Here is a 25,567-nt window from a genome sequence, read left to right on the forward strand (position 1 = left end):
GGAACTCTGAAAAAAGCTTTCTCAAAGATCCAGGCACAGAGGACCTGCCTAAGACAGGCTGGACCAGGAAAACACTCTCTCCTGCCCCCACCCCAGGCCTAGTACCCAGGAACAATGGCACAGCAGCAGTCTGCAATCTGTGGAGGGAAAGCACCCTGACATTGGCCTCAGAGCTGGCTGAGAGTGGAGGGGGAAGCAGAAACACTGAGGAAAGACCCTCCTGCATCTCAACCCCCAGCGGAAGCACAGGGCAACCAACAATTTGAAGCCTGTGGTACACTGAAGGTTAATTACAACAACAGTAAGGAAAAGTTATTAGGGTGTTGTTAGGACAGCAACAACCTCCATCTTTCTGTAGGTTGGAATGGAACTGGAACTGGGCTGGACCTCAGAAGGTTTGTTATCCACTTGTATTCTGACCACTGCCAATACTGATGGACTCTGGAGCCAGGAACTTACACTCCTTCCCATGGCAATTTGATACACCAGAAATACATCTACATGTAGAACAACTCCTATGCAAGACCTACTGAACGCTGGCGGAAGACCTCAGACCTCCCAAAAGGCAAGAAACCCACCATGTAGCTGGGTAGGGCAAAAGAAAAAAGAAAAAAACAGAGACAAAAGAATAGGGACAGGACCTGCACCAGTGGGAGGGAGCTGTGAAGGGAGGAAAGGTTTCCACACACTAGGAAGCCCCTTCGTGGGCAGAGACTGCGGGTGGTGGAGGGGGAAAGCTTCGGGGGTGGCGGAGGGGGAAAGCTTTGGAGCCGCGGAGGAGAGCACAGCAACAGGGGTGCGGAGGGCAAAGCGGAGAGATTCCCGCACAGAGGATCAGGGCCGACGGGCACTCACCAGACCGATAGGCTTGTCTGCTCACCCGCTGGGGCTGGCAGGGCTGGGAGCTGAGGCTCGGGCTTCCGTTGGAGCGCAGGGAGAGGACTGGGTATGGGGGCGTGAACACAGCCTGCGGGGTTAATGCACCACTGCTGGCCGGGAGGGAGTCCGGGGAAAAGTCTGCACCTGCTGAAGAGGCAAGAGACTTTTTCTTCCCTCTTTGTTTCCTGGTGCGCGAGGAGAGGGGATTAAGAGCGCTGCTTAAAGGAGCTCCAGAGACGGGCGTGAGCTGTGGCTAAAAGTGCGGACCCCAGAGACAGGCATGAGACACTAAGGCTGCTGCTGCCACCACCAAGAAGCCTGTGTGCGACCACAGGTTACTATCCACACCCCACTTCCGGGGAGCCTGTCCAGCCCACCACTGCCAGGGTCCCAGGATCCCGGGACAACTTCCCCGGGAGAATGCACGGCGTGCCTCAGGCTGGTGCAATGTAATGCCAGCCTCTGCCGCCGCAGGCTCGCCCCACACTCCATGCCCCTCCCTCCCGCCGGCCTGAGCGAGCCGGAGCCCCCGAATCAGCGGCTCCTTTAACCCCGTCCTGTCTGAGCCAAGAACAGACGCCCTCCAGCGACCTACACACAGAGGCGGGGCCAAATCCAAAGCTGAGCCCCTGGGAGCTGTGAGAACAAAGTAGAGAAAGGGAAATCTCTCCCAGCAGCCTCAGAAGCAGCAGATTAAAGCTCCACAATCAACTTGATGTACCCTGCAACTGTGGAATACCTGAATAGACAATGAATCATCCCAAATTGAGGAGGTGGACTTTGAGAGCAAGATTTATGATTTTTTCCACTTTTCCTCTTTTTGTGAGTGTATGCTTCTGTGTGAGATGTTGTCTGTATAGCTTTGCTTCAACCATTTGTCCTAGGGTTCTATCCGTCCGTTGTTTTTTTTTTTTAATTTTTTCTTAATAATAATTTTTTATTTTAATAACTTTACAATATTTTCTTACTTCATTTTATTTTACTTGATCTTCTTTCTTTCCTTCTTTCTTTTTTTCCTTCTTGCCCTCCTTCCTTCCTTCCTTAGGCTCTCCCTCCCTCACTTCTTTCTTTCCTTCTTTCTTTCTTTCTACTTCTACTAATTCTTTCTTTCTACTTTTTCTCCCTTCTATTCTGAGCTGTGTGGATGAAAGGCTCTTGGTGCTGTAGCCAGGAGTCAGTGCTGTGCCTCTGAGGGAGGAGAGCCAACTTCAGGACACTGGTCCACAAGAGACCTCCCAGCTCCTCATAATGTTAAATGGTGAAAATCTCCCAGAGATCTCCACCTCAACACCAGCACCCACCTTCACTCAACGACCAGCAAGCTACAGTGCTGGACATCCTATGCCAAACAACTAGCAAGACAGGAACACAAACGCACCCATTATTAGAAAGGCTGCCTAAAATCATAATAAGTCCACAGACACCCCCAAACACACCACCAGACATGGACCTGCCCACCAGAAAGACAAGATCCAGCCTCATCCACCAGAACACAGGCACTAGTAGCCTCCACCAGGAAGCCTACACAACCCACTGAACCAACCTTAGCCACTGGGGACAGACATCAAAAACAACAGGAACTATGAACCTGCAGCCTGCAAAAAGGAGACCTCAAACACAGTAAGATAAGCAAAATGAGAAGACAGAAAAACACACAGCAGATGAAGGAGCAAGATAAAAACCCACCAGACCTAACAAATGAAGAGGAAATAGGCATTTCCAATCACAACGCTATGAGACTAGATATCAATTACAGGAAAAGAGCTGTAAAAAATACAAACACACGGAGCCTAAATAATACACTACTTAATAACGAAGTGATCACTGAAGAAATCAAAGAGGAAATCAAAAAATACCTAGAAACAAATGACAATGGAGACACGACAGCCCAAAATCTATGGGATGCAGCAAAGTAGTTCTAAGAGGGAAGATTATAGCAATACAATCCTACCTTAAGAAACAGGAAATATCTTGAATAAACAACCTAACCTTGCACCTAAAGCAATTAGAGAAAGAAGAACAAAAATGTCATGTACCAAAATATTCATTGCAGCTCTACTTAACAATAGCCCGGAGATGGTAACAACCTAAGTGTCCGTCATCGGATGAATGGATAAGAAGATGTGGCACATATATACAATGGAATATTACTCAGCCATAAAAAGAAACGAAATTGAGCTATTTGTAATGAGGTGGATAGACCTAGAGTCTGTCATACAGAGTGAAGTAAGTCAGAAAGAAAGAGACAAATACTGTATGCTAACACATATATATTGAATTTAAGAAAAAAAAACTGTCATGAAGAACCTTGGGGTAAGACAGAAAAAAAGACACAGACCTACTAGAGAATGGACTTGAGGATATGGGGAGGGGGAAGGGTAAGCTGTGACAAAGCGAGAGAGAGGCATGGACATATATACACTACAAAATGTAAGGTAGATAGTTAGTGGGAAGCAGCTGCATAGCTCAGGGAGATCAGCTCGGTACTTTGTGATCGCCTGGAGGGGTGGGATAGGGAGGGTGGGAGGGAAGGAGACACAAGAGGGAAGAGGTATGGGAACATATATATATGTATAACTGATTCACTTTTTTATAAAGTAGAAACTAACACACCATTGTAAAGCAATTATACTCCAGTAAAGATGTTTAAAAAAAAGATTTAACAGTTGGAAATTAGAGATGCAAAAGTAATCTTAAGCAAAGAATATAAACTTACTATGTAGGGCTGACTCCAGGTTTGTTCAAGGAAAGGGTAGCCTTCTTGGTCAGCATATGTTACTTTTATTTTCTCTGTAAACTCAGCAATCTTATTATGCAGACAATAAACCATCTAATTTTCCTCTTGATTCCTCTTTTGCTGTCACATTTTTTTCCTCACCAAGAAAGTAGCTTTAAACATATTTTACCCTTTGCTGCTCTTATTCAATATTGCATTCTCTTTTCCTGCTTAGAATGGCCCCTATCCTGGTTTCTTTTTCACCTGCCTCTAGAAAGCTTAGGATTCTGCTTTCCTAAACAAGGATGGTATCTACATTTGTGAACTAGAGTGAGACTCCCCATGAAGTCTTGAAAGGTGAGTCCTAGTTAGCCAGGAGACAAAGGCATACCTGGAAGGAGGGCATTCCAGGCAGAGGGGAAATCATGGGCAAAGCATAAAATGGGAAAATCAAGTTATGTTTGGTAATGGTGGTGGTACAAGGTGGCTGAGGTGTATGTGAAGAGGCAGGAGATGAAGCTGGAAAGAAGGGACCACACCCCACTGGCTTTCAGGGTACAATCACTCTCCTTAGTATGGCATTCAAGATTCTTCATGCCTGAGAATTTCCAGACTGAAATGCTTCCCTCCTACACAGATGAAGACACACCCAAAGCCCCTCATGAGCTTTGAATGAAATAGATCTAGGTTTGTATACATGCTTTGCAATATACAAGCTGCTTGATCTTCGGAAAGTTTTTTAAAATCTCTGGATCCCAATTTCCTCATCTCTAAAAGGGGAATTAAATATGTTTACCTCAAAGAGATATTGTGAGGACTTAATTACATGAAAAGAATTTATAACATACTTAATACAGCACTTGGCGTCTAAAAAGTCCTCAGTAAATGGTAACTAGTAGTAGTGATAGGGTTGTGTCCTAAAATGCTGGATTACTTTCAGTTCTCTGAATGTACTGCACTCATCCTCATGTGTATATTTTTGCAGATGCTGTGATCTCCACCTGGAGTTTTCCTAAAGCCTTCTCTGACTTTCCTCTCTCTACCTCTGATTGCTTTTGAGAGCTCTCTGTTTCTAGCACAGAGGTTTCTTAATCCAATGGTCCCCATGGGAGATCCGTAGATGGAAATCAGAGGAGTCTGTGAATTTAGATGGGAAAAAGGTTGCATCTTTATTTTCACTAACATCTCACTGAGAGTCCCCATTTTAAAATTTTTGTATGTAGATAATAAAGTTCAATAGTATTAGTAATATCTAATATTTAAGCCATTAAAAATCACAAATATTTCATATCATGTCACAGTTGTTGCAGATTTCGCAAAATCGCATTTACTCTCACCACTACTTTGAAATTGTTGTAAACCGTTGTTATTTAATGTGGTAAATTGGAAGGGCATATATTTCTATATCATATTTTAAAATACTTTGAAAACTATAATTCAGTATAATTAATTTCCTTTTAAATCCTACATATTTTAATTCATGCACTTAATATTGTTTTGAGAAAAGTTTCATAGATTGTGAAAGGGTTCTATGCCCCCTCCCAAAAAATTAAGAACCCCTGTCCTTATACTTACTCTAGTGTATTTTCCACTAATTTAGGTAAATATGATATTTTCAGTTAAAAATTAGCCTACAGTTGCAAATTTGCATTCTGAGCAAAACTTCTTCGTCTCATTTAATGCCATAATCTTCCTCAATCAAAAGGGAATATAACAGACAATTACTTACTTTTAGTTGTAGACAATGTCCAATCAGCTCATTGAACATGTGCTTTCTTTAAATTAAGGTTTTTCTCTTCAGGACTTCCCTGGTGGTGCAGTGGTTAAGAATCCGCCTGCCAATGCAGGGGACATGGGCTTGAGCCCTTGTCCAGCAAGATACCACATGCTGCGGAGCAACTAAGCTTGTGCGCCACAACTACTGAAGCCCGTGTGCCCTAGAGCCTGTGCTCCACAACAAGAGAAGCCACTACAATGAGAAGCCCTCACACCGCAACAAAGAGTAGCCCCCACTCGGTGCAACTAGAGAAAGCCCGAGCGCAGCAACGAAGACCCAACGCAGCCAGAAATAAATAAAAATTAAAAAAAAAAGTTTTCTTCTTTTGTCCGAGGATCTTTGTCTCCCTAAACTGTTTTTTTTTTATCCCTTTGAAATAAATGCTGGAGGACTTCCAACTTCAGCCTAGGATGGAGTTGGCCATCAGGAATATCATCACTCCCACAGTCACAGGAAAAATCCAGACAATCTACAAAAAGATAACTTTTGTTTAACTACCAGAAACTGGGGTCACAGGCCAACCATCTAACTTAAAAATCTGACAAAAGCAAAGTACTTCCAAGAAGAGAAGGGACACAAATACTGACTCACTTCTGCAGGGGAAGATGGGTAAGAAGAATTTAGTTTATTTAAAAAAAAATAATTTCTAAAAGCTGAGTATGGGTTAGTGTAAGGATAGAGAGCTTCTAGGAGTGAAGACATGAAGAGACTTTGCACCTACCTGCCACCTCGTCTCCTTGGGCCTCCACCAAGCACTCACAAGGAAGACTTGGATCAGGGCAGGAGGCTGGATGAAGTCTCCCTCAGTAGCACAGGCCTGGAAGAAAAGGTAACTGCTTGATGGGAAAGGCACCAAGTCTCCCCTGCATCTTTCTTCCCTAAGAGCAAAAGCTTGTGCCACTGCGGGAGGAACAGTGAACACTTCCCAGAGCACACGTGAAGACTGACTCTGGCTGGGGAAGTGGAGAAGAAAGAAAACTGTAGACTCCTGGGGGAGCGGGGGGGAACTCCTGGACTCAGGCCATTAGAGATTTCCTAATGCTGTGGGGAGGGGGACAGGACCACTGAGAAAGCCACCCCCCAACTCCTGCCCAATCCAGGGGCATAAGGCTTGCCTAAGATGGAGGCTGAGCCAGAGCAACAGAGAGTGCCATTTCTTCTCCCCACCAGGCTGGGCAGTGCCAAGTGAGAGACAACTGCAGTCGACCACAGGAGAAGGGGCAAGGCGTGGAGAGAGACTCGGAGACATAGACAGGGAAGGGTGAAGCTAAGGGTGAAATAGGAACACGATAGAAACAATACCCACCCTAAGCACAAAGTAACTCCAGAGAAATTTGAAGCTCATGTTGAACCAAGGTCAACATAGCGACAAAAAGCCCAAACCCAGCTCAGCTACTGACTAGATTGAGTGAACCACCCCTATCCCCAACCCTGGCCTCCAACACATTCTGATGGCCTAGAAGAGGTGTATCATTTCTATGCACAAATACTGTTTGTTTCAGTCTATACTCTTCTAAACTTTGTTTATGACAATGAATAAAATATGAGATGAACACAGGAAGAGCGAGGAAAAATAATCCATGGTAAAGAGGAAAGCAATCAATAGTATCAGACTAATATACAATAATATAACCCAGATACTGGAATTCAGACAGGGGAAGTTACAGAGATGAAGTATGTCTTTGATGGCTATAATGGTTAATTTTATGTGTTAATTTAACTGGGCTAAAGGATGTCCAGATAGCTGGTAGAACATTATTTCTGGGTGTATCAGTGAGGGTCTTTCCAGAAGAGAATACTGACTCAAGGTAGATAGAGTGAAGAAGATTGCCCCCATCCCTAACCAATGTGAGTGGGCATCATCTAATTCAATGACAATTGGAAGGGAACAAGAAAATGGAGGGAGAGTGAATTTGGTCTCTGCTTAAGCCAGGACACCTATATTTTCCTACCCCTAGATATCAGTGCTTCTGGTTCCCTGGCCTTTGGACTTGGACCAGGACTTACGTATATATGTCTCCCAAAACACAATAATAAGATAATAAACAACCCAATTAAAAATGGGCAAATGTTAAACATTTCACCAAAGAAGATATACAGATGACAAATGAACATATAAAAAGATGCTCAACATCTTCAGACATTAGGAAATGAAAGTTAAAATTATAATGAGATAATAATATACATCTATTAGAATGCCTAAAAAAAAAAAACCCTGACAGTACCAAGTACTAAGAAGAATGTGGAGCAACTGAAACTTTCATACATTGCTGATGGAGTATGCAAAAATGGTGAAGACACTGTGAAAAACAGTTTGGAAATTTTTTATAATGTTAAAATAGACTTATCATATTACCCAGCATGATCACCACCCAAGAGAAATGAAAACTGATGTTCACACAAAAACCTGTATGTGAATGTATATAGAAGGTTTATTCACAACTGCCAAAAAACTGGAAATAACTCAAATGTCCTTCAATTGTGTAAACATGCTGGGATACATCCATCTAATGGAATACTACTCAGCAGTAGAAAGGAAAAAACTTCTGAGTGATACACAGTGTATGAATCTAAAATGTATTGGGTGGGCTAAAATGTTCATTGTTTTTTCTGTAAGATGGCTCTAGTAGCACTTAGTTGTCTTTAACTTCATTTGAAACAATTTTGTTAGATTGTATATGACAACTGTTATATCAGCATCTATTAAAAAAAAGACATCAAAATTGGTGAATTTTGGGGTAGCCATTTTATTATTGAAGATGGAAGAAAAAAAGGAACATTTTCGGTGTATTATGTTTTATTATTTCAAGAAAGGTAAAAATGCAACCAAAATGCAAAAAAAGATTTGTGCAATGTGTGGAGAAGGTGCTGTGACTGATTGAACGTGTCAAAAGTGGTTTGCGAAGTTTCCTCCTGGAGATTTCTCACTGGACGATGCTCCATGGTTGGGTAGACCAGTGAAGTTGATAGTGATCAAATTGAAACAATAATTGAGAACAATCAACGTTATACCACGCGGGAGATAGCTGACATACTCAAAATATCCAGATCAAGTGCTGAAAATCATTTGCACCATCTTGGTTGTATTCATCACTTTGATGTTTGGATTCCATGTAAGTTAAGCGAAAAAAACCTTCCTGACCATACTTCCGCATGCGATTCTCTACTGAAACGTAATGAAAGGGTTCCATTTTCTTGCTGCGACCCCTCCCGTTGCGGAGCACAGGCTTCGGACGCGCAGGCCCAGTCATGGCCATGGCTCATGGGCCCCGCCACTCCGCGGCATGTGGGATCCTCCCAGACCAGGGCACAAATCCGCGTCCCCTGCATCGGCAGGCGGACTCTCAACCACTGCGCCACCAGGGAAGCCCCAGGGTTCCATTTTTAAAACAAATTGTGATGGGCGATGAAAAGTGGATACTGTACAACAGTGTGGAATGGAAGAGATCATGGGGCAAGCGAAATGAACCACCACCAACCACACCAAAGGCTGGTCTTCATCCAAAGAAGGTGATGTTGTATAGATGGTGGGATTGGAAGGGAGTCCTCTATTATGAGCTCCTTCCAGAAAACCAAATGATTAATTCCAGCAAGTACTGCTCCCAATTAGACCAACTGAAAGCAGCACTCGCCGAAAAGCATCCAGCATTAGGTGGGCACAGAACACACCCATACGTACATGCCTCAGACACACAAACACAGCATTGAACATGGCAACTAAAAATTGTCACTCACCATCTGCGTCTACAAGGATGAAGTCATTAGCCGCTGCAGTTGCTGACCTTTAACACACCCTAAAAGGAGTTCAGGGAAGAGATCAAGAATGAGGCATTCTGTGCTCTGGGAAAAGCTGGCAGAACAGGCTTTCAGATAGATATTTTTCAGGAGAAGAATTTATGAGCCCAAGTTTTTGCATCTTCTCATAACTAGAAGAGCACTAGAGTCATTAATGGAGACATCTGCTTCTCGTGACTAGAAGCAACATTCTACCGAGGTGTGTTCACTCCCTCCAGTACGTCTTCGGAGCAGTTCCTCAGAGCTATCCGAGAGTCTGTCTCCCAGGTTACAGTCCTCATTTTGCCCCAAATAAAATTTAACTCACAGTTCTCATGTTGTGCATTTTTTTTCAATTGACAAACATTAAAGAACACCTAAGCTCCCCACCTCTAAATTATGTACCTATTTCCTTAGTTCTTTTGAGCTGCTATAACAAATTACCATAGATTGGGCAGCTTTTAAACAACATAAATTTATTTTTGCAGTTCTGGAGGCTGAAAGTCTGCTATCAGAGTGCCATCATGGTTGGGTTCTGGTGAGAGCCCTCTGCTGGGCTGCAGACTGCTGGCTTCTTGCTAAGTCCTCATGTGGCAGAAAGAAGGCAAGGGAGTTCTCTGGGGTCCCTTTCATGAGGGCACTCATCCCATCATGAGGATTCTACTTTCATGGACTAATCACCTCTCAAAGGCCCCATCTCCTAATACCTTCACATTGGGGGTTAGAATTTCAACGTGTGAATTTGGGGGAAGGGGACACACACATTCAGCCCATAACACTATTCATTCTTTCATTCATTCAACAAGATTTTATTGAGCATCTACTATATGCTGGCTGCTGTTCTACTTGTGTAATGAGAGCCATATGGGCCAGTGAGTTATCTAAGTATCCACAGGTATTTTCATGAAGATCCAGATTCTGATTGACAGAGAGTAATGCAGTTGGTTTTGATCTTCTAGAATTAGAAGGAATCTTTCTGGATTTTTCTAATTCATTCTTTTCACTTTATAAGTCAGGAGACTGAGAAACAGAGTTGCAGAGTGAAGGTAAAAAGAGGAAGTGTTTCTTTATTAACCTAATTATAATTAACAACTAGACAAATTTCTCTCTCTCTCTCTCTTTTTTTGTTTTTGGCCATGCCACAGCAGAAACTGACACAGCAGTGTAACGCAATTATACTCCAATAAAAAATTTTTTTTTAAAAAGGGGAGCCTTCCTTATTCTGCACCTCTTGAATGGGGATGGACTTGACTTGCTTTGTAACAAATATAATTTGATGGAAGTGATAGTGTGATTAGATCCTAAAAGGCATTGTGATTTCTGCCTTGCTTTCTTACTTTGTGGGGAGCCAGCTGCCATGTCATGAGGACACTCACCCAGTCTCTGGAGACATTCACATGGTGAGGAACCGAGCCCTCTTGCTAACAGACAGTGAGGAACCGAGACCTCCTGACAGCAGCCATGTGAGTAAGTCATCTTAGAAGTAGATCTTCTGCCCCCCAAAGCCTTCAGATGATGATTGCATCTCCAGCTGCCATCTTGACAGCAACCTCATGAGAGACCCCAAGCTAGAACCCCTCCACTAAGTCACTCCTGAAATCTTGACCACACAAACGGAGGTTAATACATGTTTATCCTTTGAAGCCACTAAGTTACACAGCAGTGGATAACTAATATACAGAGGACATGGGAATGAAAGACACAGTTCTTGACTTTAGGTCATACGCAGAAAGAGGCAAACACACACATTGTGATAAGCGCTATGATAAAAGTGAGGTTGGTGTCCTATGGGTACACAAAGAACAGGCACCAGCCTTGACTAGGGGGAAGGAGGTCGAGGAAGAGTTCTTAGCAATGACTTTGAGCTAAATTTAGGCAGATGGAGAGTGTGCCTATTATTAAAATATTGCTCCTCAGCTTAAAACCACCTTTCTATATTCTGCCTTGTGATGCTGGGGCTGGGATTTTGCAAACCTCAGCTGGGTTCCTACTAGGGTTTGCCATTAAGGGGCACTAGAGAAAGGCTTGAAGACTGAAAGAAGACAAGGGACTGTTCCTTCCTGTCTGCTCTCTGTTCCTGCCAGTGAAGACCAATAAATAGCCTTTCATCCCGGCAATGACATCTAGTTTCTTTGGGCTCTTCAGGAACTACCCTTATTGCTCTCTCCTCTGACTTTCAACATCTATAAGGGAATGTCCCCTTCTTAGTTTCTTGAGCCCTACTTGACTGGGACCCTCTTTGTAGCTTATGGGTTTTGATAACCTCACCTCTTTCCTATGTTTCCCCAGCCCTGGAGTGGTGGCTGTTTCCTGCAGTTACTGTCTCATGTATCTCACTGTTCTTCCCCTCTGGCTTTTTGAATCCATCAATATCTGTTTAACTCATTCTCTAATAACTTCTCTCTGTTGAAATATCTAGTGTATGGTTTCTGTTTTCTTGAATGGGCCCTGACTGATACAGGTAGGGAGTAACCAGGTGAAAGAGAGTGAAGGGTACCCCAGACAGAAGGAAAAGAAAGAACAAAGCCATGAAGGCAAGAATGAGCACAAGGTAATTTAGAACCTGGTCAGACATGTAGGGCAAGTGAGGAAAGGAACAGGATAGGAAGATAATGGGAGTGGATAGGGACTGTGACTTGTCCTTATATTTTTCTTTACAAAACATCAATGTTTGTTCATCTTTTAATGGACACTATAAATATAAAATCAGACTAGTAGGACATGACTTTTGGATTAGTAGAATTAGAACCTTGGAAAATCCTTCCCCCCAAAACCTACCGGCCAATATTATCAAAAACAACTATTTCAGAACTCAGAAGTTAACCAAATGCATACAGCAAATAAAGACGTATTTATTTAAGAAAAAAACTACTGAATCTTGATAATAAGAGTGGAATCTCTGACATTTTAACTTAGGGATGCTCTCATTTTACTCCCAGCTCCACGGAGTAGTAGCCATGAGGAATGGCAGCTGGAGGGGGCTGAGCTGATTTAGAGATCCACAGAAAAACCCTACCCTCAGGGATGATTTTGGAAACAGTAACAATCCAGAGACAACTGCTGAAATAGTCATTTGAGAGCAACATGGACCCTCCTCCCAGTGAAACAACCATAACTGGTGAAAATTATAAAGCAAAGATTTAAAGTCTCTGAAAGTTATCCTAAGGGAATACAGTAAATGAATAAACAATTTAAAAAGAAAATCTACTAAATCTTGGTTAGAACAGCAACAGTTTATGGCATTTGAGAAATGAAACGCTCCCTTCCTCCACCCATTCCCCCCCCACACCTAGTTCAGGATGACAGAAATTCCATTCTGGTGGGTGCAACCAAGAACACAGGGCTTCCCCTTTCCCCAGTTTCCAGTAGAGGGTATATTCCCCAGAAAGGTCAAGCCACCAGCATTTCTCACCCCCTCCAGCTCCATGTTGTAGAAGTTCTATTCCAGGCAAGAATGACTGAGAAATTGAGGACTCTCTTCCTCCTCCTAGCCTCTACTTGTAGGGCACAAATTCTGTTCCAGGTGTGGTAGAGTAATAATCCTGGGCCCAAATCACCCCCATCCAGCTTACGTGCTGGGGGAGACAAGCTGAGAGGATCTGTGTGCAGAGCTAGCATGTCACTCTGAGAAAAGTGGACCACTGTCCCTGCCTCAGTTCTGGAGCAATTGCAGAGGTTTTGGAAAGGCAGGACATAGAACAGAATGCTTCAAAAGTCTCCCTGAGAGAACTGACTTTATTTGGGAAGTTCAAGCCTTAGGCCACTCTCAAAAACCAGTGGAGATATTGGAGGTAGGCAATTAAGAGGAGGCTGGTAGTTACTTGAGAGCAGCAAGCTAAACCACAGACTGACTAGTTTGCCAGAGAGAACCCACAGAAAGAGGAAGCTAAGAGCCCTCTGGAGTTGGAACAAACCTCAACAACTCATCTCAAAGATTGCCCATGCAAAGTGGCCCACATTTAATTGGATTGGTCAAAAATAATGGAGCAATCAGTCAGCAATTACTGGAACCTAACAGCTGGATGTTATACCAATAGATGCAGACAGCTTAACAGAGAGATCAGGATAAAAGATGGTCAAAGAGAGCCTTGATAAAACCACGGTCAACTCAGGGTGATTGTGTGCACGCCCAAGGTTACACCTTCTGAGGAGTAACACTAAAGGCTGCATACTCCAGGAGAAATAGACTTTACTAAAATAGTCAAGCAAAAAACTAAACAATAAACAAGCAAACAACAACAACATCCAGCTCCAGATGGGGAGATCAGTGTATACAGTTACTACAATATATTATCTGAATTTTTCAGTTTTCAACAACACCAACAAAAAAGAGACATGCAAGGAAACAGGAAATTATGACCCCAAAACAGGAAAAAAAAATAAAAGCAAACAACAGAAATTGCCCTAGAGAGGACCAAGGTGTCAGATCTAGTAGGCAAAAACTTCAAAACAACAATTATAAATACAGACATACCTTGGAGATATTGTGGGTTTAGTTCCAGACCACTGCAATAAAGTGCATATCACAATAAAGTGAGTCAAATGATTTTTTTTTGGTTTCCCAGGGCACATAAAGATTATGTTTACACCATACCAAAATCTATTAGGGGTGCAATAGCATTATGTCTAAAATATGTACATACCTTAGTTTAAAAACACTTTATTGTTAAAAAATGCTAACCATCAACTAAGTCTTCAGCGAGTCATAATCTTTCTGCTGGTGAGGGGTCTTGCCTTGATAGATATTGACCAAGCAGGGTTGCTGAAGCTTGAAATGGCTGTTGCAACTTAAAATAAGACAACAGTAATGTTTGTCACATTAATTGACTCTTCCTTTCATGTACGATTTCTCTGTACCATGCAATGTTGTTTGGTAGAATTTTACCAACAGTGGAACTTCTTTCAAAATTGGAGTCAATCCTCTCAAACTTTGCTGCTGCTTTATCAACTAAGTTTATGTAATATTCTAAACCTTTTGCTGTTATTTCAACAATCTTCAAGCATCTTCACCAGAAGTGGATTCCATCTCAGGTAACCACTTTCTTTGCTGGCCTATAGGAAGCAACTCTTCATCTGTGGAAGTATTATCATGAGATTATAGCAATTCAGTCACATCTTCAGGCTCCACTTCTAAATCTAGTTCTCTTGCTATTTCTACCACATCTGCAGTTGCTTCCTCCATTGAAGTCTTGAACCCCCCAAAGTCATTCATTTGGGTTGGAATCAACTTCTTCCAAACTCCTGTTAATGTTGATATTTTGACCTTTTCCCATGATAAACTTGCTTGATGCAGAGTTGCCACAAACCTTCAATTTGTAAAAAGCACAATATCTACAAAATGCAAAAAGTGAAGTGCAATAAATGAGGTATGCCGGTATATTCAAAGAACTGAAGGAAATTCTGCTTAAAGATGTTAAAGAAAGGTATTATGACAATATCTCATCAAAGAGATCATCAATAAAGAGAAATTATTAAAAAATAAAGAAACAAATAGCAAAATAGAAATTTTAGAGTTGAAAAATACAATAGTAGACTTGAAAAGAAAAACTCAATAGTATATTTGAATTGGCAAATTACTATATTTGAAGATAATAGAGATAATAGAGTTTCTATTATAATAGAGGAATAGGGAGAAATATCATGAGAAAAATAGATAGATAGATCCTCATAGACATGTGGCACAGTTTAAGCACACTGACATACACATCCTGGGAGAGCAATAGGAAAGGAGAGAGAGAGAAAAGAGTAGAAAAAGTATTTGAAGAAATAATCATTGAAAATTTCTCAAATTTAATGAAAAACACTAACCTACACATGCAAAATGCTCAACCAACTCCAACTAGGATAGTATAGAGATCCACATCCAGACATATCAGTGAAAGTGCTGAAAAACAAAGTGAAAATCTGTAAATCACAAAGATAAAAATGAAAAGAAAAAGGTGGAAGATTTTTAATCACAGTCTCAATTTCAGTGCTTGTGATTGGTCTGTTCATATTTTCTATTTCTTCCTGGTTCAGCCTCAGAAGGTTGTGCATTTCTAAGAATTTTTCCATTTCTTCCAGGTTGTCCATTTTATTAGCATATAGTTGCTTGTAGTAATCTCTCATGATCCTTTGTATTTCTGCAGTGTCAGTTGCTACTTCAACTTTTTCATTTCTAATTCTATTAATTTGAGTCCTCTCCCTTTTCTTCTTGATAAGTCTGGCTAATGGTTAATCAAGTTTGTTTATCTTCTCAAAGAACCAGCTTTTAGTTTTATTGATCTTTGCTATCGTTCCCTTCATTTCTTTTTCATTTATTTCTGATCTGATCTTTATGATTTCTTTCCTTCTGCTAACTTTGGGGTTTTCTTGTTCCTCTTTCTCTAATTGCTTTAGGAGTAAGGTTAGGTTGTTTACTTGAGGTGTTTCTTATTTCTTTTTCTTTCTTTTTTTTTTTTTTTTTTTTTTTTTTTTTGTCGTATGCGGGTATCTCACTGTTGTGGCATCTCCCGTTGCGGAGCACAGGCTCTGGACGTGCAGGCTCAGCAGCCATGGCTCACGGGCCCAGCCGCTCTGTAGCACGTGGGATCTTCCCGGACCAGGACACGAACCCGTGTCCCCTGCATCGGCAGGCGGACTCTCAACCACTGCGCCACCAGGGAAGCCCGTTTCTTAAGGTAGGATTGTATTGCTATAAACTTCCCTTTTAGAACTGCTTTTGCTGCATCTCATAGGTTTTGGGCCATTGTATTCTCATTGTCATTTGTTTCTAGGTATTTTTTTATTTCCTCTTTGATTTCTTCAGTGATCTCTTAGTTATTAAGTAGTGTGCTGTTTAGCCTCCATGTGTTTGTATTTTTTACAGATTTTTTTCCTGTAATAGATATCTAGTCTCATAGTGTTGTGGTTGGAAAAGATACTTGATATGATTTCAATTTTCTTAAATTTATACTGTATGCTATCACATATATATGGAATCTAAAAAAACAGAGGGCTTCCCTGGTGGCATAGTGGTTGGGAGTCCGCCTGCCGATGCAGGGGACATGGATTCATGCCCCGGTCTGGGAAGATCCCACATGCCACGGAGCAGCTGGGCCCATGAGCGATGGCCGCTGAGCCTGCATGTCCGGAGCCTGTGTTCCTCAATTGGAGAGGCCACAACAGTGAGAGGCCTGCATACCACAAAAAACAAAAACAAAAACAAAACAAAAAATAAAAATTAAAAATAAAAGAAAAAAATCATGGTCAGAAGAACCTAGGGGCAAGATGGGAATAAAGATGCAGACCTACGAGAGAATGGACTTGAGGATACAGGGAGGGGGAAGGGTAAGCTGGGACAAAGTGAGAGAGTGGCTTGGACATATATACACTACAAAACTTAAAATAGATAGCTAGTGGGAGGCAGCCACATAGCACAGGGAGATCAGCTTGGTGCTTTGTGACCACCTAGAGAGGTGGGATAGGGAGGTTGGGAGGGAGGGAGATGCAGGAGGGCAGAGATATGGGGACATATGTATATGTGTGACTGATTCACTTTGTTATGAAGCAGAGGCTGACACCCATTGTAAAGCAATTATACTCCAATAAAGATGTTTAAAAAAAAAAGAAATAAGTGAAGGAGATTAAGAGGTACAAACTTCCAGTTGCAAAATAGATGAGTCATGAGTATGAAATGTACAGTGTGGGGAATATAGTCAATAGCTATGTAATATATTTTTATGGTGACAATTTGTAACTAGACCTGTCATGGTGATAATTTTGATATGTATAGAAATATTGAATCATTGTGCTGTGCAACAGTAACTAACATAGTGTTTTAGGTCAATTATACTTCAAAAACAAAGTCATAGCAGAAGAGATCAGATTTGTGCTTACCAGAATCGGCGGTGGTGGTGGGGGGTGGAGAGTGAACTGGATGAAGGCAGTCAAAAGGTACAAACTCCCAGTCAAAAAATAAATTAATGCTAGGGATGTAATGTACAACATGATAAATATAATTAACACTGCTGTTCATTATATATGAAAGTTGTTAAGAGAGTAAATCCTAAGAGTTCTCATCACAGGAAAAATATTTTATTTTTTACATTTCTTTAATTTTGTATCTATATGAGATGGTGGATGTTCACTAAACTTTTTGTGGTAATCATTTCATGATGTATGTAAGTCAAATCATTATGCTGTTCACCTTAAACTTAAACAATGCTGTACATCAATTACATCAATAAAACTGGAAGGAAAAAAAGAAAAAGAAAAATGACTAGTCATGTGCAAGGAAGCCACAGTAAGATTAACAGTCAACTTCTCACTAGAAACAATGGATCCAGAAGACAGTAGGATAAATATTTAAAGTGCTAAGAGGAAGAGAAAAAAAAACCCCAAAACTCATCAACCAAGACTTTTATCCAGCAAAACTATTTTTCACAAATCAAGGTTGAGAAAAAAAAAGACTTTCCCAGATGAACAAAAATGGAGAGAATTCATTGCTAAGGGGAATTCTTCAGGCTAAAAGTAGGTGACCCAGAGAATAATTTGAATTGATACACACACGTAAAAGGTGACTATAGAACTTAACTACCATGAATATTGAGAATCTACTGTATATGGTAATTGCTAGAACAACAATTAAAATTTTTATATAGTCAAGATACCATCAAGAGAATTAAGAGTTATACTAGAAAATATTCATTTAATACAAACAAAGCAGTAAAGAAGGAACAGAGGAACAAAAAGATATGGGACACACTGAAAACAAAACAAAACAAAAAAGCAACTATCTCAATGATAACATTAAATGTGAGTGGATTAATCAGTCCAATCAAAAGACAGAGACTGCCAGATTGGTTAATAAGACAACAACCAAATATGTGCTGACAAAGTAGCTACACTACACTTAATGATTCAAACAGAATGAAAGTAAAATGATGGCAAAAGACATATCATTCATATAGCAGTGATAAGAAAGCTAGAGTTGCTATACCAATACTAGACAAAATAGATTTTAAAACAAATAATGTTAATGGAGATAAATAGGAACATTTTCTAATGATAAAAGGGTCAATCCATCATGCATATATAGCAATTAGAAAAATACATGCATCTAATAATAGAGCTCCAAAATACATGGAACAATAACTGACAGAATTAAAGGGAGAAATAGACAATTCAACAATAAGGGAGACTTCAATATCCCACTTTAACAATGGTTAGAACAACTAGGCAGAAGACTGACAAGGAAATATAAGACTTCAATGTTATAAACCAACTAGACCTCACAGATATCTATAGAATGTTTCAACCAACAAAGGAAATCACACATACTTATCAAGAGCATGGGTAGTATTTTCCAGGAAAGAACAGGTACTATGCCATAAAACAAGCATATCTATCTATCTATCTATCTATCTATCTATCTATCTATCTATCATCTATCTAATGTCATACAGGTGGCCATGGGTTTACATTTGCAGATATGGAGGGCTGACTGTACAAGACTTGAGCATCTGTGGATTTTGGTATTCATGGGAAGTGGGGGATGAGGGGGTGCTGAAACCAATACTGATACTGAGGGATGACTGTAATTAGTGGTTTAAGATTGAAAGCTTCCCCTAAGATAAAGAAAAAGGAAAAGATACATGCTTTCAACACTGTTATTCAGCATCGTACTGGAGGTTCTATGCAGGGCAATTAGGCAAGGAAAAATAAGAGACATTCAGATTGGAAAGGAAGAAGTAAAACAATCTCTATTTGCAGGTGATATGACACTTCATATAGAAAATCCTAAGCAATTCACTAAAAACTATTAGAAAAAATAAATGAGTTCAGCAAAGTTGCAGAGTATAAGTTCAATATGCCCAAACCAATAGTATTTCTATAAATTATCAATGAAAAATTTGAAAATGAAATTAACAAAACAATTCTATTTACAGTAGCATCAAAAGAATACTTAAGAATCAATTTAATAAAATAAGTGAAATTCTTATATTCTGAAAACTACAAAACATTGTTGCAAGTAATTATATAACTCCTAAAAAAAAAAATGGAAAGACATCCTATGTTCATGGATCCGAGGACTTAATATTGTTAGGATGACAGTTCTTTCCAAATTGATCTGCAGATTCAACACAATTGCTATCAAATAGCTTTTTTGCAGAAATTAACAAGCTGATCCTACAATTCATATGAAAATGCAAGGGACCCAGAATAGCCAAAACAATTTTGAATAAGAATAACTTCAGATAATCCATACTTCCCAGTTTGAATCGTTCTGAAAAGTAACAGTAATCAAGCCTGTGTGGTATTGGTATAAGAGTAAACTCATAGATCAATGGAATGAATTCAAAGTTCAGAAATAAACGCTTACAAATATAATCAATTGCTTTTTGGCAAGAGTGCTGAGACAATTCAGTGGGGAAAGAATTGTTTGAATAGTCTATTTGACAAATGATGCTGGGACAACTGGATATCCACTTGCAAAACAATGAAGTTGGAACACTTCCTCACACCATATACAAAGATTAACTCAAAATGGATTATAGACCTACATGTTACAACAAATCTACAAACCTCTTAAAAAGAAAACATATAATTGAAAAGAATCTGCAAAGAAATACATATATATGAATCATTCTTTTGTACACCTGAAACAAACACAACATTGTAAATCAACTATAGTTCAATAATAAAAAAAGAAAATATATGATTAAATTTTTGTGACCTTAGGTTAGACAAAGCCTTCTTAGATTTGACCAAAAGTACAAGTAACAAAAGAAAAAAGAAGATACATTCAAATTCATTGAAATTAAAATGTTTTGTGTTTCAAAGGACACTATTTAAAAATGAAAAGATAATCTACAGAATGGGAGAAAACATTTGCAAATCATATAGACAATCAGGGGCTTGTACATAGAATAGATAAAGAACTTTTACAATTCAATAATAAAAAGACAAGTGACCTAATTAAAAAATAGACAATAGATATGAATAAACATTTCTCCAAAGAAGATACATAAAAAAACAATCAGCGCATGAAAAGATGCTCAACAGCATTAGTCATGAGGGAAATGCAAATTAAAATGACAGTGAGATACCACTTCAGATACACTAGAATGGCTATAATGAAAAAGATAGATAATACCAAGGGTTCGTGAAGATGTGGAGAAATTGGGATCCTCATCCATTGCTAGTGAGACTATAAAGTGGTGCATTTCCTGACAGTTCCTCCAAATGTTAAACACAGAGTAACCATATACCCAGAAATTCCACTTCTGGTATATACCAAGAAAAATGAAAACATATGTCCACACAAAAACTTTTACATAAATGTTTACAGCAGCATTATTTCATAAGAGCCCCAAAGGGGAAACAACTTGAATGTCCATAAACTGATGAATGGATAAATAAAATGTGGTCTATCCAGACAGTGGTATATTGTCCAGAAATAAAAATGAATGAAGTACTGATTCATGCTACCACATAGAAAAAACCTCCAAAATCTTATGCTAAGCAAAAAAAAAAAAAAAAAAAGCCTGACATAAAAGACCATATATTGAATGATTACATTTATATGAAATGTCCAGAAAAGACCAAGTGACTGAAAGCAGATTAATGGTCACCTGAAGTTGGAGGTGGGAATAAGAAGGGACTGAATATGGAGACAAGGGATCTTTTGGGGATGATAAAAATGTTCTAAAATTGATTTTAGGTAATTGTTTCATAATTAGGTAAATTTATTAAAAGTCAGTGAATGGGTTTTATGGTATGGATATTATAGCTTAATAAAGCTGTTAAAACTAAATACAGTTATGTGGGATATATGTTCAAATACTGGAATGCATCACATACTAGAAACATATTGAGGGAAAATCAGTGCACTCTGTTTGGGGTTGAAGGGTACTAAACATGAAGCATAGAATGAAAACCATTCTTGGTTTTGTTTATACCTGAACAACCCCAAAATCCATTAAATACAATTACTTGTAGTCTTTCTAAAGTTAGAGTTTAAGCCAGTCCACCATGAGGTTGGTGCAGAGAAGGGGTTCACATAAATGCTGATGGTAGGAGCCAAGGGCGCAGAATCCACATTTTGGCACTGCTTTGTTATTTTCTCCTAGTGTTATGTGAATATTTTATGTGGAAAGCTGTATGCGACAATAGCATTTGGAAATGGGGAGATTCTCAAATGCCATCTCAAAGGTCTCCTTCCTATACGTTCCCTTTAACAACAATTTTTTTTTGGCCAGACACATGCTTTTTTATTTGCTTGCAGATTCTCACTGAAGTTTGTGCAGGTGGAGCAGCAGATGCTGTGATGCTTGGTAAATGCCTTTTTGTTGTTATTGTTAAAATTTTAATTTTATGAGTGTATAATTGATTTACAATGTGTTAGTTTCAGGTGTACAATAAAGTGATTCAGTTATAAATATACATTTATTCATTTTTTAAGATTCTTTTCCCTTATAGATTATCACAGAATATTGAGTAGAGTTCCCTGTGCTATACAGTATGTCCTTGTTAGTTATCTATCTTGTACACAGCAGTGTGTGCTTGTTCATCCCTTGCTCCTGATTTATCCCTCCCCACCACGTTTCCCCTTTGGTAACCAGAAGTTTGTTTTTGATATCTGTAAGTCTGTTTCTGTTTTGTAAATAAGTTCATTTGTATCATTTAAAAAATTATGTTCCACATATGAGTAATATCATATGATATTTGTCTTTCTCTGTCTGACTTACTTCATTTAGTATGATAATCTCTAAGTCCATCCATATTGCTGCAAATGGCATTATTTCATTCTTTTTTTTTTTTTTTTTTTTTTGTGGTACACGGCCTCTCACTGCTGTGGCCTCTCCCGTTGCGGAGCACAGGCTCTGGACACGCAGGCTCAGCAGCCATGGCTCATGTGCAGCCGCTCCGGGGCACGTGGGATCCTCCCGGACCGGGGCACGAACCCGTGTCCCCTGCATCGGCAGGCGGACTCTCAAACACTGCGCCACCAGGGAAGCCCTATTTCATTCATTTTTATAGCTGAGTGATATTACATTGTATATATATACCATATCTTCTTTATCCATTCCTCTGTCAATGGACATTTAGGTTGTTTCCATGTCTTGACTATTGTAAATAATGCTTCAATGCTCATCGTTCATTGCAGCACTGTTTAGAATAGTCAAGACATGGAAGCAACTTTTAACAACAGTTTAAATAAAAATGCCTAGAAATTTGTTAGTGATACCAAAGGACATGTCAGCTAGTAGGTCACTATGACCTCTGATGGCCTAACGTGGGTACTGAGTATCAGGTATTTCAATATAAGTGGCAAGGATCCAGCGGACAATGAGGGTTGCCATCAACAGAGCTGCTTTCAAATAATTAAATCTCCACCTTCTTCTGTAGAGTTCCTCCTCTTTTTGAGGATCATTCTCTTCTGCTAATACCCATCACCACTCTTTTTTATTTGCCATCTATCAATCTTTCCCTTACATTGTAAAAGATTTTAGTATTGAGTTCATGACCCTCTTTCCCACCCCAAATCCTGCTCTGATTCTGTGTGTTTTTAAAAGTCACATGGATGACACCTCTGACATCTAAATCCTCATAGTTTCTTGTCTTTTCAATCCAGTGATCTTCCTCTTTACACCACTGTAATAACAGCTCGTCATTAGCCATAATTTCTCTGCCACTTCACTACTCCCGTTAGTGAGTACATCCTCCTTTTCTTCCTGTAGCCTCCACACTTTTTCATTTTTACTAATCTAATAAGTTATTCGATTGCTTAGACTGGGGTTCATAGGCAAATTTTTTGTCAAGGGTCAGATAGTAAAAATTTCAGCCTTTTGGGTCGTATGATCTCTGTCACAATTACTCAAATCTCTTGTTTCAGGGAAAAAGCAGCCCTAGACAATATGTAAGCAAATGGGCATGGCTGTCTTCCAAGAAACACTTTATTTACAAAAACAGGTCACAGATCAGATTTGGTCCATGGTCATGGTTTATATTCCTCTCCTCTGAGCTTAGACTCAGGCCTAGACATGGACTTATACAAGAATAAGCAAAAAAAAAAAAAAAAGAAAGAATAAGCAAATTATTTTACTTTTCTGAGTCTCCCTTTCTCCATCTGTGTATTGGGGATGATGCTTTCTAACTCTCCAAGTTTATGAGAATTAAATTAGACGATGTACTACCAGCATCGTGTAATCGATAGCACACAGTACTCAGGAAATCCATGTTTTTTAAAAGGGGTACTAATAAAATCTTTTTTGTAGGCTGAGTTCTGAATGAGTTGAGGAATTAGAAAAAAGCAAGTGGAGAACAATGCCTCACCCCCAAATTCACTGTTACTTATAAGAATGCTGTAATTGGAGACGGTGTCTTATATGGTGTCTTATATGTCCAAATGGATGGAAATATCAGGAGTGGGTTCTTAATGTTCTGCCTAGAGCAAATGTTCGTTGCCTTCCCCCACTGTTCCCAGACTGGAGGTTTATGTTCATGAAGTCAAGGCAACCTCTCCCACAAGGGTGTTGGCAGCACTTTCTCATAGTTTCCTGAGTGTGTGCCAGGGGAAGTTCTCTGAGTTTAGCTCAAACTTCTCTGTGAATGTATTCCAAAAGCAGACTAGAATAGATTTTAACCTCCCAGGGCCTATGCATGTGGCTAAAAAAGACCCTGCTAAGGGATTAAGAGTCCTTGGCCATCTTTTCTTTTATCTTAAAAAAACTTTATGCCAATGTTGCATTTCCCAAGGGGTATGCTGCAGTTTAAATTGACAAAGTTGTCTAAGTTATTTACCAATTAAATGGCTTTAATCACCCCCCCACCACACACACACCAAATCATTGAGTAAAATTAACACTATTGGAAAATGTACTCTTGGAGTACCTAAGTACCCTCTTTCCCGCAAGTGTGGCCTCATACTACCCACGCCTTTGGGCAATAATTTTTAATTTGAGAAGTAAAAGCCAAGACTGTTATGTCAACCAAAAATCAGCTTTCCTTCACTACATTTATTTCTTCTCAAATGAGTCTCCAGGATGCAGAGCCATACCCTGAAACCACCATGCCCATTCCTGTGGGCTGCATGCCCTCACAAGTCAAGGAAGCTCTAGCCTCAGCTCAATTGCTGACACGGTGACCTCAGGCCACTTTTGTAGCCCTTCTCCATATCCCAGGCTCTTTGTTACACTGACGTGGTAGTATTTGTCCTGACTAGCTCAGCAAGTCTTATGAAAACAAAATGAGTTAATTATGTATTTTAGGGGTACAAAGCATGTGTCTGTCTACTATGCTATTATCTATGGGACTATGGTTATTATGCTGTGGCTCAGAGCACACATTTATCATCAAAGATTTAGGGAGCCAAGTATTTTCACTTAGTTCTACACAAGAGAGAAGGTTTTTAGGGTTTAGTTTAAGGATACTGGACCCACTGTTATCATTGTCACAATACAGTAGTACAAGGCAGTAGAGAGAAACATGCCTTATGAGGTGTGGGGAAGGACTGCCGGGGTCTATATCTCTTTTCTTTCAATACATTCCTTTAGAAATTATCTACTGTATCTCTGTGCCAACCTTCTGCATGCTGTGATCACAGCCCTGATATCCATACAGTTATATGGATACGTGCCTGGACAGATTGGTACAGATGCAAACAAACAAATGTTATATGTACATACATATATCATATATGTGAAATATACATATGCATATCTATATATATATGTATATCTATATACATATCTCTACCTAGGTATCTCTATCTCTATAGCTATCTCCATGCAGAGCAATGCAAATTGAGCATGGCTGATATAATATGGTGGTAACAGGCCACCTGGTAGGTGGCTGCATTGTGACTACTTTACCACTGTTAGTGACAATGATTCCCCACTTCCATAGAATTTGCTCTTTTGGACTCTCTCCTATCCTGTTACAGATGCAGGGTGCAGTGAGATTTAGACCTATGGCTCCTCCTCTTATGGCCTGAGATTGATTTTATTCATTCATTCATTCATTCATGCCACGGCTGCGCCCCACCCCGCCGTATGAGGGATCTTAGTGTCCTGACCAGGGATCCAACACGCGCCCCCTGCAGTGGAAGCGCGGAGTTGTCGTAACCACTGGACAGTCAGGGAAGTCCCCTGAGATTTAATTTAAATCATCATTGTTGGAGTGCTTAATGGATGCAGTTGTTTAGACCAAGGGAAAGTGTTTACAAAGCACACACTACAGGGCTTCCCTGGTGGCGCAGTGGTTGAGAGTCCGCCTGCCGATGCGGGGGACGGGGTTCGTGCCCAGGTCCGGGAAGATCCCACATGCCGTGGAGCGGCTGGGCCCGTGAGCCATGGCCGCTGAGCCTGCGTGTCCGGAGCCTGTGCTCCGCAACGGGAGAGGCCACAACGGTGGGAGGCCCGCGTACCGCAAAAAAAAAAAAAAAAAAAAAAAAACCA

General features: G+C 40.1%; 1 protein-coding gene across 1 annotated transcript in view; it reads left to right on the plus strand.

Moving 5' to 3' along the window:
* Nucleotides 1-6,072: 6,072 nt before the first annotated feature.
* Nucleotides 6,073-25,567, plus strand: part of LOC112403953 (NXPE family member 2-like) — a 50,996-nt gene continuing 31,501 nt past the window's right edge. The window contains 1 exon segment of the mRNA XM_024751698.1: nucleotides 6,073-6,201. Within this exon segment, the coding sequence (XP_024607466.1) occupies nucleotides 6,073-6,201 (129 nt within the window).

The sequence above is a fragment of the Neophocaena asiaeorientalis genome, unplaced genomic scaffold, assembly GCF_003031525.2.
Source record: "Neophocaena asiaeorientalis asiaeorientalis breed wild unplaced genomic scaffold, Neophocaena_asiaeorientalis_V1.1 scaffold479, whole genome shotgun sequence".
In the NCBI taxonomy this organism is placed as follows: Eukaryota; Metazoa; Chordata; class Mammalia; order Artiodactyla; family Phocoenidae; genus Neophocaena; species Neophocaena asiaeorientalis.